The sequence below is a fragment of the Triturus cristatus genome, chromosome 5_1, assembly GCF_964204655.1.
Source record: "Triturus cristatus chromosome 5_1, aTriCri1.1, whole genome shotgun sequence".
In the NCBI taxonomy this organism is placed as follows: domain Eukaryota; kingdom Metazoa; phylum Chordata; class Amphibia; order Caudata; family Salamandridae; genus Triturus; species Triturus cristatus.
The window spans coordinates 161,385,328-161,405,899 of NC_140587.1; the positions used below are offsets into that span (position 1 = coordinate 161,385,328).

At 47.2% G+C, this 20,572-nt stretch overlaps 1 protein-coding gene across 2 annotated transcripts in view; it reads left to right on the forward strand.

The window, feature by feature from the left end:
* The first annotated feature begins 450 nt into the window (after window positions 1–450).
* The window catches only part of LOC146830509 (uncharacterized), a 74,413-nt gene continuing 54,291 nt past the window's right edge, over window positions 451–20,572 (forward strand). Inside the window, exon 1 of one of the 2 annotated variants that reach the window (XM_085604708.1) lies at window positions 451–664. In XM_085604708.1, the coding sequence (XP_085460834.1) occupies window positions 507–664 (158 nt within the window). In that variant the 5' untranslated portion in view covers window positions 451–506. The remainder of the gene's footprint in view (window positions 665–20,572) is intronic. The other variant, XM_085604707.1, reaches the window with a different exon arrangement.

Consider the following 20,572-nt stretch of genomic DNA (forward strand, 5'->3'; position numbering starts at 1 on the left):
AACAGTTCCTTTGGTTAGTAATAAAGTATTTTTGGTGCATATAAACCCAGCCAATGCGTTACATTTTATATCGTCTTTATGTATCTCTTCATATTGCACTCTTGACATATGACTTTCAGCATGGACTGCATGTGATTCCTACACCTTTTAAGCCTCGTTTGCGTACGTAACATTGCATTGACATTGATTTACACAGTTAAAGGATTGATTGCATCTTTAGTCTGTGTTTAAAATGCATTTACTACCTCTGACAAGGAACTGTGCGTGAGATGCAGAGCGCTCTGGTGCAGTGCATGTGGGTGAGTTGCCCCATAAAAGGAAACCATCAAACGTTCTAACACAGCATGCACATTTCATATGTACAGAAGGTAAACAAATTAAAAAACCTGCACGTCCTTGATTTCAACGGGTCTAATCCAGCTTCTTTGGCCACGCCCCTTTTCATGTCACTGTGACGGTAAATCCGCACTAGTGCTGTTTCTGCCTCCGGTGAACCCCGCGACGGCATGGCTGGCGTGGACTGTGTAGTGAAGCTTGGCGGTAGCGCTCTGACACACAAAGGGCAGCTGGAAACTGTGCGGCCGGACGCCCTCCAGAGCGCAGCCGCCACCGTGAAGCGCCTGCATGCCGAAGGGAAGCGCTGCATCGTGGTGCACGGAGCAGGGTGAGCCAGAGATGGCCTCTGGGGGCCCGGCTGCAGTGGGATTTAATCTTCGCCCAAGTTCATATAGAGAGCTCCGTGAAGCGCCTGCATGCCGAGGGGAAGCGCTGCATCGTGGTGCACGGAGCAGGGTAAGCCAGAGATGGCCGCTGGGGGCCCGGCTGCAGTGGGATTTAATCTTCGCCCAAGTTCATATAGAGAGCTCCGTGAAGCGCCTGCATGCCGAGGGGAAGCGCTGCATCGTGGTGCACGGAGCAGGGTGAGCCAGAGATGGCCTCTGGGGGCCCGGCTGCAGTGGGATTTCATCTTCGCCCGAGTTCATATAGAGAGCTTCCTTGTATTCTTTTCATGCTTAGGCACCGCGCGCGGGGCGATAGACATCAAGTCGTTTTATAGGAGAGCAAGTGCTCAAAATCGTGAGAAACTTTACGGTGTCTGTAGTTTAAAAAAAACATGCACACATTAAAAAACAGCACTTTAACCTATTGTCAGAGAATGTAGCCCATCAACCTTAATGACACTTTCACTTTGAGTAAAATCAGAAGCAAGCCTACGCACTTCCTGTTCTCTTTGAGTCATTGTTTCATTACATTTCTTATTTTTATTGAAGACGGCAATAGCGGTTAATGGGCACACTCGAGCTCGACATGCCCCCTGCAGGGCCTTAAAAAGTCTGTCCATGCCGCACCCAGCTCCTGCAAAACGTGTCCCTCGTCGGCCATTGTAAACTCGTTCAATCCGATGTGCCCTGCCCCTGACAGAAGGTCCTAGGTCAAACAAGCATTGGCAAAGCTAATCCCACCTGTGTGAGACCTATTGGCTTTGTCAATGTTCTTAAGCATGTTGTACAAAAGCCTACCTGCAGTGCAGCGGCTGAAAGTATAACATAAAAAAGTGCTATAGCCCCTGTCATAGCGAAGTTGTACTACTTTCAACCATACCGCACAGCAGCCACGCAGCTGTACAACAAGGCTCAAAAAACATTGTATAGCCAAATAGTAAGGCTATTTGGCTTTGTCAGTGTTTTCTTTGCCATGTTGCACAGCTGTGTGGCTGCTGTGAAGCCTGGTTGAAAGTAAAAAACAAGCATTGGCATAGCCAATAGCTCTTGCTTTTGGGACCTTATAAGTATTTAGTTATGCATCACAATATCCTTGGTGCAACAACATCAACTGTTGCATGGCTAAACACTTATAAGGCCCCAAAGGCGAGACCTATTGGCTATGCCAATGCTTGTTTCCTCCGCGTCTAAGCTAATAATGCTTTTAAAAACTGCCCAGTCGTATCTCAATGTTTGACTTGAATGAAAACTCAATTATGTTGAGTTCAGTGTAGGCCACAGCGGTGTGTGAGACGCAGAGCTGCGACCAAGTATAAATCGCATTGCAAATAGACGAAGAGTGGAAAACCCATAAAAGTCGTCTCTGTCTAATGTTGCAGTCTGAGAGTACTAGTGAGCAGCGAGGTGAAGTAAACAAACAGGAAATCTACAAATATTACACGAAATCTTAATCCAGCAATTCATTTAAATATGTCTCAGTTATGAACATAGTGGTGGCTCGCAGCTTGGCTTATCGTTAGAATGTGCGTGCATTCTATTTTCACACGGGGCCTGGGCAGTGTAAAGAAAATAAATGGAATTTGTAGTGCTTCAATGAGTCATCCCCACAGGGCGAAGAGGAGCAATTTAGTTGCAAACTGACTCCAGGTCCATTGTTATGTTGCTGCAGATGCTCAGGGGCACAGCATTGGCATCACTTTTACTTCACTGAGGCAGTTACGGCTGCGCGGGCACGGCTGAGAATTGGAGGGGGTGCGGGTAGAAATAACACGCAAGTGGTGACGCAATGCTGAATATGACAAGCCCGGGAGCTGTGTGCGCTATACAGAAATAAAAAAAAACACGCGGGTTGTGACGCGATCTGTGGTGGGGGAGGGGGAGGGAATTGAAGCACAAGCAAGGCGGAGAGAGGCACGCAAGGCTTAATGAGCCTTAACAGAAACCCACATGGCGGCTGCGCGCGTGCACGCAAGCTTGAGGCCAGCAAAAGCCTCTGGTAGCACTTTCAAAACCCACTCACTAAATTTCTCGCAGAGCAGCGCATTTGCTGGCTCAGCGAGACCTAAAGAGCACTATAAAGAGGCCAGCGTTGACCATGTCGCAGAACTTTCCTAAAAAACCTTTAGCGATTGTACAGTGCAGTTATGCTGCTGTCCAAAATTACTGTAAACATTGACAAAGCCAGTAGATGTTGCATAGGCGAGACCTATTGGCTTTGCCAATGCTTGTTATGTATCAGTTTCTGCGATAGTCTACTCTAGCAGATTACCAGCATTGTAACTAACATGTGTTGCTATTTGCAACTCGGCGGTATGCATTATTATCACCTTTCAGAGCATAACAGTTTGTCAATCTGATTGGATTCAAACCTGTTGTTAGCACAAAGGTTACCTAAGGGGCCTACCTCACGTTTGAAATCCATGCACTATTTTATCTTATCATCTGTTTGTTTTCACATACAAATGTAAAAGAACTGGGCTGTTTATATTTAGAGACTGGGCTAATTTGGTGTTTTGGTGAATTACATCCCGTGATTCTGGGCAAATCACGTATTCTCCCCGTGCCTAACAAAAAAAAAATTAATGTGTTCTCATGTAATGCAACTGGTGCCATGTAAAGCGCTCTGGTACCCGATTTGGGTCAAGTTTGCGTTATATAAAACTCTGTAAAAAGAAATAAAAAAATAACAATTAAAAAAAACACCATGCAGTGCATCAGACACATTAACCCGCTGAGCGTTCTTGGTGGACATGTTGAAAGGTGTCTGCTCCCAGGCTTGACTTTTTAAGAATCCTTAAACGCCCGCGTGTATTGTAACAACTAACTTTCTGATAGTAAACCCCTAAAACCTTAAAGAACTACAACAGGCGTTACTGTTGGTTAACTGTGAAGGCTTGTAAGTGGAAAGGAGGGAGCACTCTGCAGCCACACAGGGAGGCTTGGGTTTCAGCACTAGCCTGTCTGTTGTAGTCCCCTTCCAAGGATTATTTTATACCAAAATCAACTCTGCAACAAAATGGTATCAGAGTCTAACTCTGGCAGGGAGTCTGGCAGCGGCGGCCCCTCCGCTATAGCGGAAGAGCCTTGCCCCCCCCCCTCCCTCAATCCCCGTTGACCAGCAGAGGGAAAGGAGAGATAAAATGATAATAAAATATTATCATTTTAGCTGATTTAGATGAAAACGCCAGAACATAAAATCTTTTTGTCAAGACACAAGCAAGGGACTGTCGCTAATACTGCCCTCAACCCCAAGTTGCCATCCCAATATATCAAGTAACTTTCTTTAATATTCACCAAATACAATTCTTTTGGTATAACCAAAAGGTGAACCCCATCAGGTTTGAAAAATCTGAAAACAAGTAACACAAGGCCGGAAAGTTGAACCAAGTCATTTTCCATTAATCCTAATAAACTCAAAGCTAAAAACGTAGGTTAAATCTATAACAACTTTGTTCAGCCTTCATGACTGCCCACTTTAGAAAGGAGTGTCCACGATCCAGAAGATTGCCATGTATGCTGGAGAAGAGATTTGACAACCTAGAAAGAAAAAAGATGTTAGCAAGACCAAAAAACAATGGTATCCCTTTGTTCAGACTCCAAATCTTAACATGTGTATTTCAGATGTGGAGCTAAGTGCTACAGAGCCACTTTGCCCCTATCTCTCTCAGGCCAGGTCAAGACCAAAAGCACTTGTTCTGCATTCAGTCATTGGCAGTGTAATTTTTTTATATCATTTTATAAATTGCCATTTTTATAGTCGGATAGTGGGATAAAGTGTAATTTTTTTTGTTTAGGTAAATTCGAGAAAGGTAGTGTAGTATGAGGACATATATTAATACGCTGATTCTTATGTACCACATACATTCAATCATGCGCCTGTATACCTAAAAATGTTTTTTCAGTTGTTCAATGTATTGTCTTTCGTGCCTCCTTTGTTTGCAAATTTCAATTCTTTTCTAATTCAACTGTCTCATGTGAAGTTATTTCAATATATGGTGTGTGTGCAGCGAAGGACATGTTTATACCTGAACGGTCATTAAACAAATGTATCATAGATAATAAATGCTTTTCATTTGACCCGTAGGAATTAGAACCCACTTGTTTGAAACAAAAGTGTTTCAAACAAGATCATTTTTTGCAGCCCATGTTCCTGCCTCCGAGAGACGTGATCAATCGTGAGTCTTGGGAGAAGAGGGACTTTTGTTCTCAGCTGTTTTAATGAGATTAGACCTACATTTAACATTTCCTGGTGGGATTAAACATTGGTCAGGAAGGTTTTTCAAGTATACATTGGCCCTGAAATGTTGATCATGTTTTGTTGGCAGCAGGGTTTTGTGCTGTACTTTAAATCTAGATGAATTGATAAGATTATAGCGGTATGGAATCCCTTTCTGGTTGTCCCTGCTTTCTTCTGGCATATCAAATTTCCGGAACTGAATATTCTAATCCATAGTGAAAACAGTTTGTTCCCACCTATTCAATTTAATCACAAATGTATCGGTAAAATGCAACAATCGAGCTTAATATCTCTAGATCCTTGACACTGGCTGGCGATCGAAAGTACTTTTCAGGAAATACGCCATGTTTCTGATATCTCTCTGTATGCATGTATGAGGACAGGGCCGGCTTTAGCGCTGGTGGCGCCCAGCGCGAGAATACGTTTTTGGCGCCCCAACCCCCATGACCACCTCCTCGGATTCTCTCACGTCCACGGAGCATAAGTGCCCCTCATCTCTCCTATCCTAAGTTATTGCTAAACACAGAGCCCCCCTGAGTTTGGTGCCCCCTCCACAGGACAGCGCCCAGTGCGGCCACACCAGCCGCACTGCCCTAAAGCCGACCCTGTATGAGGATGTGTGTGAATGCATGTATTTCTATGGCGCAAATCTAGCAAAGGGGCAATGGTGGGAAATCCTAAAACAGTTATTTTGAGCACTGGCGTAGAACACTTTGTGCATAAATGAGAATTGTTTTCCTTACTTACTAATATAAGTCTTTTGGGACTTTAAATTACAGGTTCCCTACATCAAAGTGTGGCCTACGAGCTCCTTTGTAACCAGCTGAAACCTATTCAGAAATGTAAGGGGAACACTGGAATACATGATGCACAGTTAATGAAGCAGAGAATGGTAGTGCACTTCATCGGATCCTGCTCGTGCTGAATGCACAGGGTGGTAATCGCTGTTGCCATCATTTCTTGACAGCACTCCTTGCTACTTGCCATGGTTCATGTTCTGCATATGACAACGGCGTCCATGATGTCTGGCACCTCCATCTTTTGTGCAAACCTAAATAACTTGTATCTATCTATACATTGCTTTCTCTTAAACGTATATCACAGTTTTTTAATATTTGCAGTCATCTGTTGCAGTCAGGCAAAACTGTACAAGCAACCATACATTCTGGCTCATGAGGAACACAAGTCATGCAAGGTTTAAAGGTAGATCCAAACCTGGACTGCATAATCCAATACTCCTTACTGTGCCCTTTCACAGTCGGGGCTTCTTCTACCTCTGGGAGCAGCGGCACCATCCCACTGAGCCATCCTCAGTGATGAGCAAAAAACAATGTCTAAAATTCATTCAAATCTCTAACATATCATATATTTTCTGTAATAAATTGTCAGACATTGGTGCTGTTAGACCTGACCTCTTTGGCGTGGTTTCCCTTGACTTTTTGCCTCTACCTCCTGTATTTTTTACGCTGTGCTGGATTTCGTTTTTGCTGGTTTAGATGCTTTGGGCACTTTGCCACTGCTGATCAGTGTCAAAGTGCAAGTGCTCCCTAGGTAAATTTATATTGTAATTGGTTATCCATGATTGGCATATTTGTGTTTCCAGGAAATCCCTAGTAAAGTGCACCATGTGTGCCAGGGCTGGTGATTCAAATGCTACTAGTGGGCCTGCAGCACTGATTGTGCCACCCACAGGAGTAGCCCTAAAATGGTGTCACAGGCCTGCCACCGCAGTGCCTGGGTGCAGTTGCTAACTGCCATGCTGACCTGACCAGTGTCCACACTGGTGAGGCCTAACCCTTCCCGTTCTGTACACCTTGGACACCCTTATGGAAGGCCCTAGGTACCCCCTTGGGCAGGGTGCAGTGTATGTGAAAGGTAGAGCATGTATTGGTGTAGGTGACATGCTCTGGTAGTGAATTACGGCCAATTTCGTTTTTCACTATTGAAAGGCTAACTTGCCCATAGGCTATAATGGGGTTTGCTGAGTATAATGTTTACCTGCATATCTTCCCATAGGAGCAAGACAGAAAGCTAAAGTCTGGTATCCCTGAATTCAGAATTTAATAACACATCTTTTAGGAAGGATGTTTTTTAAATCCTGTGTGTGAAAACAGCACTTTTAGAAGGTGGCTGTTTTCCTTTTCTGCCCTTTCTGTGTGCCTTGGCCTGTTTGTGAATTGACTGTCTGGTTTGTGAGTGACAGTGACAGGGGTGGCTCCCAGAGGCAGAATTAGTCAGCCCAGGGCTGAATAGGGAAATTCCCCTGTAGATGGGTGGGAGAAGTAGCACCTGGGCCTGAATAGGGCTGTGCCTGCCTTCCACAATGCTGGCTCCACCCCCTGCTGGGCGGCTGACGACCCTGCCCCTCTCTCTCAAAGGAAAGAAGAAACCAAGTAAACAGAGTGCTCCAGGACTGGCCAGAACTGGTTCTGACTAGGCCAAGGCCCCTCTGCCTTCAGAGGACAAAGGATTTTGGGGTATAAGTATTGGGACCCAGACTACAGAAAATTAGATCATCTGGGAATCAAGAAGGAACCTCTGCCAAGGAGAAAGCTGGAAGACTGAAGAAGAAGGACTGACCTGCTGTAAGGCTGACCTGCAGTTGCTTTGATGCCAAGGAGAGGGGAAGGACTTTGCTGTGTGCTGTGTCCCCTGGCTTGAAGGAATCTCCAAGGGCCTGAGTAGAGCTGGCCTCCTGTTAAGAAGTCCCAGGAACAAAAGGCCTTCACCCCAGTTTCCCCTTGAACTCTGCTGTGTGAGTTCTGCCCTTCCTAGAGTGCTTAATCCAATTGTGGGGCCTCTGGAAGTTGTGCCTGCTGTTGGGAAGCTGACCAAGAAGAAAGAAGCAAAGGATCTACACTTTTTCACGCACGCACCGCCGGCTTAGCGAGAAAATTTCAGTCGCTCCAAATTTCTATCGCTGAGAACATCGTCGCAGAGCCAGCCAAAATCATCGCTGGTGAAATTCTCGCCCCGCTCGTTAGCGGGCCGAATTTTGTCACTGCCAACATCGTCGCAGAGCCACCCAAGATCATCGCTGGTGAAATTGTCGCCCCGCTCGTTAGCGGGCCGAATTTTGTCGCTGCGAACATCGTCGCAGAGCCAGCCAGGATCCTCGCACCGCTCGTTAGCGGGCCGAATTTTATCGCTGTGAACATCGTCGCAGAGCCAGCCCAGATCATCGCTGGTGAAATTGTCGCCCCGCTCGTTAGCGGGCCGAATTTTGTCGCATTGTGCCTTTGCGAGTAAATTTCTACCGGAGAAGCTACGCCTTGGAATCCATACAAGTATCGCCTCACTCCCCATACAGACCGATTCGTCGCACACGCCCGCTGCATGCATGTTTTTCAACGCCTGAGAGCCGCTAGGAACTTTTATCGAATCACCAGGTACTGTTGGCTAAAATTGATGCTAAGGTGGATGATTTTGTCGCTAAGTTAAGAACTCTTTTTGAAACCATATTCTTGAAGTGTGTTTGTTGGATTTTTGTCGTTTTGGTCTTGTGTAGTTTATATAAAAGTACTTTATTTATCTACACTGGTGTGGAGTCCATTTGTGGTGTTTTCACTGTGTTACTGTGAGTGTTGGTACAAATACTTTACACATTGCCTTTGATAAGCCTGTCTGCTCGTGCCAAGCTACCAAGAGGGTGAACAGGGGTTATCTAAAGAGTGTATCCCCCTTACCCTGACTAGAAGCAAGGTTCCCTATTTGGACAGTGGTACCTACCTCTGCCAACTAGAGACCCCTAGATCTAACAGGTGCCTAATCCAGTGTGTCAGTTTGCCTCATTTCAGTTTACATCATTCGTCTATTCTGAGAGCCAGAATGTAATTTGGTTCCATTGCACACCTCTGAGCAGGAGCTGGTTTAATCACCAACTTGTTCCTGCCCGTGCGACCCAGCAGAGAAATGGGGGATTTTCTGAGGGAGTTGGATGTGCTAGTGTTGAACCCTACGGCTGGCAGGTGCCTCTCCGTTGCTTTATCAAGCGTTATCAATCCACTGAGCTCTGCTGCTGGCCGATCGTCTTAAGGCTCTGCAGTAGGCAAGAAAGTGGCAGAATCGATGTGAGTGCAATCCATTGCAGTCTCAAGATGACCATTTATTGACTATGATGGGTGCTGTCTTCTCCATGTTTTGTCGTTGTGTGTATATTCTGAGTAGCATTTCTGAACACCAAATCTAGTCGGCTACGGGCTGCACTATGTGTGCAGATCAAGCAGTAGCTCATTGTACCCCCCTAAGCTTCCCAAGACGATGCCCTGGGCAAGTATGTCTTCATGCACACCTGAGCATGTCTGCAGAGAGGATACGTCTTGACCACAGTGGTTGACACCTACCATTCCTTTTAGCTGGCAGTGATAGTCATGTGAGGCACGGTGTCGAAAAACTGCCCTTAACTCGACAGTGCCATGGCCACCGGTTTTCCATTATGGATTCGTACATGCCTTTGTACACTGGAGACCCCATTTCCTAGTGAGTACCACTGTATGTTTAGGTCTTGCTTAGAGCAGCGCTTGCGCTGTCTCTTCGAGACATGAGTATTCAGTATATGTGCATTAAGCTCCGCCCATGTTCCGCCCATCATTACATTTGGCTTCTCTACCTGTAGTTTGTAAATGATGGCTTTTGATTCGTCAATAGGCTTAGTAGTTCCTCCTTAGTACCTCCTTGTCTCTCTTTGTAACCTCCCAGGAGGACTGGCCCTCTTACTGTGGCGTTACGCAGTATGTTTTACTTACTGTCTGTGGGCACTATTTTCTTAAATGGCTTTCTCTTTTCATAGGCACGACATGCTTTCCTGCAATCTGCAACTGCTTGTTTACAATTTACTACTGACAGACGCTCCTTCCCTCCCCCCCCGCTCCCTCCTGCTTCTTTAATCGATGCTGTCTGCTGCGAGTTTTACATTGACACCCCCACCCAGCTTTAATTAGCGCCAACATCCCTCCCTCCTGTTGCATGTTTAAATTGCCCTGAGAAATTGGAGTTGTAAATGGAGGGTTTAGTAATGCATGTTGGCAGAGAAAGATTAAACGTGGAAAAAAAGTGTTTTTTTGGCAAACATCCATTAAATGTAGTTTTCCCCACAGTCAACTTTTCTTTCTCAAAAACGAGAGTTTTGCAGCCATTTAGATGTTAAAAACAACTTCCACTAAGGTGAAGTGTGACACTTTTCAAAGAACCATATTATTTATGAAATACCCTCTCCTTCTATGTCTGCAGAGACAGTTTAGCGCTGCATTAAAGACACAAGGTGTCCAAAACGCTCTGTCTCTGCGGACATAGGAGGGAGGGAGGGCACTTTATAAATAATCTTGTTATACCTCTTATATGTGCAGTAACAGCCTCTTGCATCTTTCATTTACTGTCACTTATTGCAGTTTTCTGGCTTTAATGCAAAGGAAATGTTTTTCTGAAGCACACCTTTCAGTTGCTAGAACACAAAGCTTTGGAAAATACAAGTGTCCCTGCTCTGTGAGAGCCAGGCTTTTGTTATTCTTAAATAGAGTTTATTACTAAGCGTTCATGCTTCTCGCAAGCTTTTTATGGGTGCTCCAGGAAGGAGACAGCCCTTCTAAGATAAGGATCAGCAGTCAAAGGCTATGTCTGTTTTCAAGAAACTTGCTGCTTTTCTGTTACTATAATATGATAGTGTGGATTTTTGGTGAAATAATCAATTTATTTTTATATTAATTTTTTTAACAAACATTTACAAAATAATCCCAACTTTACTAGTTTACTTGTGGGACACCCCCGCGCCGCACGGCCACCAGCTGCTGCGTGTGCCCCTTCCGCCTGTGCCTCGCTGCCCGGCTGCTGCCGCTTGACCACGCCCCCTCCCTCGAGCCCGAGGTCCGTGGCTGCTCCTGTGCCCTGCTGTCGTCTGTCTACCATACTTTGTTCTGTTTGCATTTTTCTGTGTTTTCGTCTTTTTTCCTTAAGTGCCAGCTTTGTCATATTCCGTCCCTCTGTTCCCTCCCCGCTCCCCGCCACCGCCGCTAAGCCCCGCCCCTTTTTGCCTTCTGTATCCCTCCCCGCTCCCGCCTCCCAGCTGCCCCGCCCACCCGCGCACTTGGCCATATATGGCGACCGTGCGACGCAGGTGAGTGTGACCTACTTGTGGGACACCCCCGCGCCGCACGGCCACCAGCTGCTGCGTGTGCCCCTTCCGCCTGTGCCTCGCTGCCCGGCTGCTGCCGCTTGACCACGCCCCCTCCCTCGAGCCCGAGGTCCGTGGCTGCTCCTGTGCCCTGCTGTCGTCTGTCTACCATATTTTGTTCTGTTTGCATTTTTCTGTGTGTTTTCGTCTTTTTTCCTTAAGTGCCAGCTTTGTCATATTCCGTCCCTCTGTTCCCTCCCCGCTCCCCGCTTCCCGCCACCGCCGCTAAGCCCTCCCCTTTTTGCCTTCTGTATCCCTCCCCGCTCCCGCCTCCCAGCTGCCCCGCCCACCCGCGCACTTCGCCATATATGGCGACCGTGCGAACGCGCAGCGATCACGCGCAGCGGGCGCGCCGTTTGTGCGCCGAAGGCGCGCCAAAGGCAAGCCCGTCTACGCCCGTCCGCACCTGGACCGCGCCCAGTGCCAGGACCCCTGGCCCCCGAGGACCCCGACCGACCCGCCTGACGTACAACGCCGCCACCCTCATCGCACTCAACACCGGCGGAACCCAGGGATGCTACCGAGCTACTCCGAAGCACACCCACGGGCCCTTCAGCTGCCACGCCTGCAAGTTCACCTGCATCCGGACCTGCCCGACACCAGCACCTGCCATGCCGAACACCAGCAGCAACCACCTCAAGTGCATCCTGCTCAACACCCGCTCCGTCCACAGACACGCCATCGAACTCTGGAACCTCATCGACACCACAGCCCCCGACGTCGCCTTCATCACGGAGACCTGGATGAACGCCTCATCAACGCCCGACATCGCCATCGCCATCCCAGAAGGATACAAGATCACCCGGAAGGATCGCAACGCCAACCAGGTGGGAGGAGGCATCGCCATCATCCACAAGAACACCATCCGCATCACGACCAGCACCGACAACTCCCCACCCTCCGCCGAACACCTGCACTTCCAGATCCACACCGACCCGAAGACCACCCTCAGAGGCACCCTGATCTACCGACCTCCGGGACCACGCACTCAATTCAGCGAGGACATCGCCGACTTCGTCAGCCCGCACTCCCTCCCCTCCGCCGACTACATCCTCCTGGGGGACTTCAACTTCCACCTGGAGAACAACAACGACTGCAACACCAGCACCCTGCTCGACAACCTCGCCAACCTTGGACTCAAGCAGCTGGTGTCCACCCCCACCCACCTCGCCGGACACACACTCGACGCCATCTTCTCATTCAGCAAAGACATCGCCTTCAGCCACGCCACAGAACTCCACTGGACGGATCACAGATGCATCCACTTCACCTTCAGAAGAACGACGATCCACCACCACCAGCAACAGGCTGCCCGAAGAAGCTGGAACAAGATCACAGCCGACCAGCTCGCCGCCTCCCTGAGCCAGCACCCTCCGGCCAGCTCAGCGAACCCCAGCCAGGCCGCCGACAACCTCAAGAAGTGGATCAGCGACTGCGCGGACGAACTCGCCCCACTGAGGACCCCGCCCAGCAGACCCGGCAGCAAGAGAGCCCCTTGGTTCACCGACGAACTCAAGAGCTCCAAGAAGTACTGCCGCGCCCTCGAGAAAGCCTGGAGAAGGGAACCCACGCCGGACAACAGGACCACCCTCAGGCTTGCCACCCGGAAACACCACCAACTGATCCGCATCGCCAAGAAGACGGCTTTCAAGAACCGACTGGACAACAACGCTCACAACTGCAAGGAACTCTTCAACATCGTGAAAGAGCTCTCCAACCCCAACGCCGGAAGCAACGACATCACCCCTTCGCAAGACCTCTGCAACTCCCTCGCCTCCTACTTCCACAACAAGATCGAGGACATACACAACAGCTTCAGCACCCATCCGACCCACGCCACGACCGCAGCAACGCCACCCACCACCATCCTCCGCGCCTGGACCCCGGTCAACACCGAAGACACCGTCCACACGATGAACTCCGTCCTCTCCGGATCTCCGACCGACCCCTGCCCTCACCACGTCTTCAACAAAGCCGACGCTGTCATCGCTCCCCACCTGCGGGACATCATCAACACCTCATTCGACACCGCCACCTTCCCCGAGAGCTGGAAGCACGCCGAACTCAGCGCTCTACTCAAGAAACCCACAGCAGACCCCACCGAACTCAAGAACTACCGCCCCATCTCTCTACTACCGTTTCCAGCCAAAGTCATCGAGAAAACCGTCAACAAACAGCTGGCCGCCTTCCTCGAGACGAATGGATCCCTCGACCCATCACAGTCCGGATTCCGTGCCAACCACAGCACCGAGACCGCCCTCATCGCCGCCACTGACGACATCCGAGCCCTGATGGACAACGGGGAAACAGCGGCCCTCATCCTCCTAGACCTCTCCGCGGCTTTCGACACGGTCTGCCACCGCACCCTAGTACAGCGCCTCAGCAACGTCGGAATCCAGGAGAAGGCGCTGGAATGGATCGTCTCCTTTCTCAACGGAAGAACACAAAGAGTCCGCCTACCACCGTACAAGTCAGAGGCCACCGAAGTCATCTGCGGCGTCCCTCAGGGATCCTCACTGAGCCCGACTCTCTTCAACGTCTACATGAGCCCTCTCGCGGCCATCGCACGCCAACACAACCTCAACATAATCTCCTACGCCGACGACACCCAGCTGATCCTCTCCCTGACCAACGACGACCCCGCCGCCGCCAGAGCCAACCTGCACAAAGGGATGAGAGAGGTAGCCGAGTGGATGACGACGAGCCGCCTGAAGCTGAACTCAGATAAGACGGAGGTCCTCATCCTGGGCTCCACGCCCTCTGCCTGGGACGACTCCTGGTGGCCCCCCGCCCTGGGCACCGCACCCAAACCGACAGACCACGCACGCAACCTGGGTTTCATCCTGGACTCCTCCCTCTCCATGACCAGGCAAGTCAACGCCGTCTCCTCATCGTGCTTCAACATCCTGCGCATGCTTCGGAAGATCTTCTGGTGGATCCCCACGGAGACCAGGAAGACCGTCACCCAGGCCCTCGTCACCAGCCGACTGGACTACGGCAACGCACTCTACGCCGGAACCACCGCCAAGATCCAGAAGAGACTCCAGCGCATCCAGAACGCCTCAGCCAGACTCATCCTCGACATCCCACGTCACAGCCACATCTCCGGACACCTTAGAGACCTGCACTGGCTCCCGATCAACAAGAGAATCACCTTCCGCCTCCTTACCCACGCACACAAAGCTCTCCACGACCAAGGCCCGAGCTACCTCAACAACCGAATCAACTTCTACGCTCCCAGACGCCACCTCCGATCCGCCAGCCACGCCCTCGCCACCGTCCCACGCATCCGCAGAACCACTGTTGGAGGAAGGTCCTTCTCCTACCTGGCCGCCAAGACCTGGAACTCCCTCCCGGCCGACCTGCGCCTGACCCAAGACCACCTCTCCTTCAGGAAGAAGCTCAAGACCTGGCTGTTCGAGCAGTAGCGGCACCCCCCCCCCCCCCCAAGCGCCTCGAGACCCTACGGGTAGGTAGTGCGCTCTATAAATTTCCTTGATTGATTGATTGATAGTTTATCATAAACAAATATTTGTGATAACTTGCAAGGCTTTTTTTCTTTAATAGTGTGTTGCTTTTGTAAAAAGGTTCCTGTTTTAATCTCTTTATTTTCTAAAGTGTCGACAATATAATTGAAAATCCAAGGGAACTCAAGACCTGTAAACAGGGCATATTAGATGTAACCAATACATCTGGGCTATTTGTTATAAGCAAACAACCATAACCCACATGTTCCTACAAAAGGACACCTCCTTTACTGGAATAAAAAAAATAATTCTGCTCACTCAGGAACTATAAACAGCGCAGCTTTCTTTCTAGAAAATGTACGAATGTTAACATTGTTTTTCTGACGCGTTTGTCTGATGTTTTTGACGTTTTTAAAGGGAAGGCCTTTTTATATGTACTCAGCCACCACTGTTGTAGATAGACAAGCATTCACCGCCACATAAATCCAAACAATGCGACACAATTCCACAACACCCAATTCAGAGCCACACAATTCCACACCACACAACATAATTACAATCCACATAATACCACTCAACACCACATTATTCAACTTCACCTAATTGCATGCTACTCAATACCACATAAATACACTCCACATAAATACACTCCACACCATGCCACATAATTCCATTTAACATATTTTCCCGCACCACCACACAAACGGAAGAGGTGTGGCGCCGCGGCCAGGGCGACTGACTCCGGAATCTGGGGATCACGGTTCGATCCCCAGTACCAGCAGCAGATTAGCCCAGCACCATGTGACTCTGGGCAATAGCTTGCTTAATCTTCCCGACGGCCCAGCGCCTAGAGACACTTACGGGTGATTGTTCACGCTTTACAAATGTGGATTATTATTACGGATTATTATTATTACTGTTCCATGCCACACTATTCAACTCCACACAAATCCATTCCACACTACATAACTCAACACTAAACCACATTATTCCACTCCACAGCACAATACCACTGCACACCACATATATTACATTTAGAACACAGAATTCAACATCATACCACAAAATTCAACAGCACGCCACATAATTAAACTCCACTGCATAACAATCCACAACACAAAATGCCATTCCAATACACCAAATTACTATTCACATAATACAACTGCACACCATGCCACATAATTCCACTACACCAATCCACGCCACACAACAATGCCACAATTAACAATTCCAATCCAATTCACATAATTCCACTACACACCACATACATCCACTCCAGTCCATAACACATACGTAAGATATTTACATTTACAACACCAATACCTCTAACTCTTTCTTTTTTTAACACCCAAACACACAGATCTGGAGCTTAGCTATTAACTATTTGTTCTTTTTTGTAACAAAAATGCAACGCTATCCACTCAGTTGCACTCCACACAATTCAACTTTACACATTTCCAATGCACACCACATAATTCAACTCCAAACCACATTATTCCACTCCCAAACATCATTCCACTACAACTCAACAACACAATTGCACAACACACCACATATATACAGTTCACACCTCACAAATCCAATCCACACCACACAATTCCGCATCATGTCACAAAATTCAACAGCATGCCACATAATTAAACTCCCTAACATACCACTCCACAACACAAATTACCATTCCACATAATTACACTCCATAACACAGAATCCCACTCCACATGATACCAGTACACTAAATACCACATAATTACTGTCCACATAATTCCACAGTACACCATGCCACATAATTCCACTACACAAATCCTATCCACACCACACAATTCCACGCCACACAATTACACAACTAACTAATCCAATATAACCCACATAATTCCACTACACACCACATACATACACTCCCTAACACATAGGTAAAAGACATTGCCATTTACACAATGCCAATAGCTCTAACTCAAACTAATGCGAGACTGATTGCTTTTTGTGTTGAAAAATATCCCAGCAGTAGCATAAGTAAGAGTGCAGTACCTTATATGGCTAACAGAGGTCCCTTTACAACTCCACAAAGACAGCTAGTAGCAGCCTGTGGTACTGCAACCTTTTCTTGTTGATTTTCTTTTATTACTTATGCTACTGCTGGGATATTTTCTAACAAAATAAAATCTAACTAACATTTTCATTAGCAACGCATTTAGCTGAAACTTTCAGTAATGCGAGACATATTGCATTGCAAATGCTTGTTTTCAAAAGCTGGTAGGTAGACACGTATTGTTATTGCAGCATAGGTGAGGGCGCTGGTGTTTCCCTTTGTTTATTTTGCACTGCCAGGGCTGCTATCAGCCTTTTCAATGGTTGTGTCAGTGCAGGAGTGTACTGACTCTACCCTGGAGTGGTATTTCATTTATTTTGCTGTATCAGACCCAGAATAATACTAATGCACTTAAGAGCAAATATTTAAAGGCTTGACCTTTAAGAAGACGGTTTGAATCAGACTTGTATGTGCCATAATTCCTCTTGACAAGACCTCAAATGTCACCACTATAGAAGTATACCACCATCTCCCCAGAATTCACACTTTCGGGGTCAACTTGGCAGGTTTGCTACTAAGAATAGGGCTATTAACATACTCCTAACACTAGTGTTCAAAGCAAGTCATTCAGGGGACTTCCTTACATTGTCATTTGCATACCACATCCCAATAAGGGTACTTCCTAACACTCTCCCGTCCCCCGTACAGTTGATACTGGGACAGACAATAGAATGGGCACAAAATGTACAAATGTGGCGCTATTAGCGAATCCGATAACTAGAAAAGTGGGCCACATTTGCAAGTCCGGGCCCTTTTCAACTTGTGAAGACATGACACTGTACGTGCCTTACAAGGTATGAGGGTCTGTATACATTTGTAATTGCTGCATGCAATGTTTGTGGCAATATCAGAGAAATCAACACAATAAATGGCACACCAGACTATAAACCCGGCCCGTAAACCGCCCCAAGACAACACTTACAGTGATCAGAGACCAGCCCCCAGGCACAACCAGATTGTTCCCCCCCACATGCCTACCGAACCCACCTACCTGCGCACTGCCCAGATCGTGGTCTTTCCTCCTCTGGAATCCACACACTTGTATGCTCTTCCACTGAATATATCAGTCTGTCCAGCAATATAGGAACTTTAACCAACAGTAAAAATCCACCACAGGAAACCCGGAAGTCATGGAAGTTGGCTATTCCCACAGAGTTACAAAATATACCCGTATACCTCCAAGTTAGGAGACATTCACTCTTTATGTTGGTCTGTGTACAGACAGTATATTCTACACAGTATTCACGTCAGTTTTTTCTTGCTATTTCTGCTCTCGTATAGTGGTGGATTTAACCCCAACCATTTATAACTATATTAGTTTTTGTAAGTTTCTCAATCCGTCTATTATAGCCCTACGCTCTAAAATAGAAACCTGTCGTGTACAACACTTCTGATCAAACGTCAGTACCTTTTACATGCATACACAAAGTAGGTCGTTCTGTGTACTCTTTTCACGAGTTGGAAAAACCTGGTTTCCAAAATCTTCCGTTTCCTTTATTATTTTCCAAAACATTGTGAGTGTATACTGATCAGTGGTTCAAATCTCCCTTCTCTGACTCCTGTTGAGCACAGAAATGGTTTTATCTACTGTTGTCACGAAGACTTCTTTAAACAGGTTCCATGCTAGCAAAACACCTCAAATCATGGATTCTCAATGTCCTGTTAGAGGTTTATTTGTGTACATCCCACTGTCCAGTGGCAGCTCCTGCCCTATGGCGGAGGAGCATCGCCCCACTGCTTTTAAGCAGTGCAACATAAAGGAAACATTAAATGATAATAACTTTAAGTTATTATCATTTTATGCTTCTGTGCTGCTTTTGGTGGGCGGGCTGCTCTTCTCTCGGAGCAGGGCAGGGGAGGAGTGGTTTACCCACTCCTAAGTGCACATGACTGTTTGGCCAGCCCTCTTGGGCCGCTCAAAACAGTCATGCGCACTTTCCCTGTTCTCCATGCAGGCTGCATTACTGATCCACCTGCAAATTCGAGTTCGGTGTGTCCAGGCCTGGAATAATGGCATCAAGAATTCCGGGCCTGCAGGTATCCAGAAACTTGTAAATAATTCCCATTCCAAACGTCATTTATATTCTGAGTTTTCCAGTACTCTGTCACTAAGAATACTAGTTCATCCAGAATAGCAGGATTTATCTTCTAGCAGATTCACGCATCCCTTCTACGTTTCATTGTATGTGGAATAGGTGGACACAGATTGTGCCTCTCCATACACAAATCAAAATGTTTTAAGAAAGTCCTTTTCAATCCTGCACCAAACAGGCCTTTTATGAGATGGACCATCAGGCAGCCTGTAGTTTAAAGCTTTTAATGATAAGTAAGTGCTTTATTGAAAAAATAAAAATAAAATACTTGTCCGCAGAATTATTGAGAGTCTACACGAAGTGGGAATTTAGGCCAGTGAGGGAGACCTTCGCCCAGCAACGTCAGCTCTGATCCCACCAGCGAGCCTTCTCCTGACAAACCCCGTTCCTCCAATCCCTTCTGATAAGTCTCTTGGCTGCTCCTCAGTCGGCTTGGCCGGGAGCAGCTTTTTCATGGAGGGTTGTGGCAATAGAAGGGCTGCCAGCACACTGAATGATTGATTGCTGTATTGATGGTCTTTCTTGTGATTGGTGGTCTTTCTTGTTTCCATGACCTTGGTGAACAAGAAAGAGGGACTGACCAGCTTTCTTTGGCTGCTGCAAGTTCAAGTAGCTTTAGCAAGGAGAGTGGGGCAATGAGGCATTCATGGTCCTCTTCTAGAATTAGCTTTAAATGTATGGATAATATATGGCACACATGCCCGCATAAAGCTCCAAATATATAACACTATTTTTAGATCATTGGAGTTTACAGCGTGCAAACATATTTGTGATTAGACTCTCCCCTTTATCTGTAGAGCTTTCATTTCTTACAGTTTACTTGCTAGCCTAAGCTACTACCATAGGTGTGTGCATTATTATATAGGAATACATTGGAAAGAGACATATTATGAGGAATCCCACATGCTTCGCTTTCCATCCATGTTTTCAATATCTCCCATAGATCCATGTTTCTTGTCCCGCCAGGACAGCGTGAAGGTTCTATCAGTTATGTAGCAGATTGGCATAAATACATGGAGTAGGGGTGTTGGAGACCTGGAGGAGCTCTAATGTGGGGAGCCTTTTCCAAGCCATCTTGGATATTATCTGTGTATAGGTCTGTGGATGATTTTATTTAAGGCGCGCTCCAAACGCATCGGTTTTGAATAAAGAGGGAGTGTTCTGATACAGATTTTTGAAACAATAGGAACAGTAGCCTTTCTTCAGTGGCTAAGGGTTTCCATCCTTCAGTGCTTCTGCCAGTCACTGTGTCTCAGGATCATCTTGCTATTTAGAAGAGGAGGCTAGAAACTCCATCCCAAAAGGAAGCTGCCAGCATTGCGCCAGAAAATATGAATTTAGTAAAGCGCTGTGTGCTGCCTAAAGTACCCACTACTTTTAAGAAGAATTCGGTCCTTTTGGGGTGGACTGGCCCTGAGGTGCTGTCTGTCTTTCTTGTCAACCAGTCTGGCAGCCCGAGTTTTGTGTAAAGTTTTCTAACCCTATGTAGTTAGTGGCCTGTTTCAAATGCCTAATGATGTTGTCCGTAATAGTGTCAAGATTCTAGGGACCACCTGAGCATGTGGATTCCTTCAGTCGTCAGTTCATTATGTGGACAGAGAGGTGCTGCTTGCATTAAAAAGCTTTTCCTACATGGTTTCACTGACATTGCTGAAGCTCTTGCAGAGTTTACCAGGCTATTTTGGGAGGTGACTGTGAATCCCTTTGTATAGCTCTTGTTCTGCAGCTTTGAACATTGTAGATTGTTAACAATGTGCTCTAATGTTCTTGTAACATATGACCTGCTGGATATCTAGCCCTT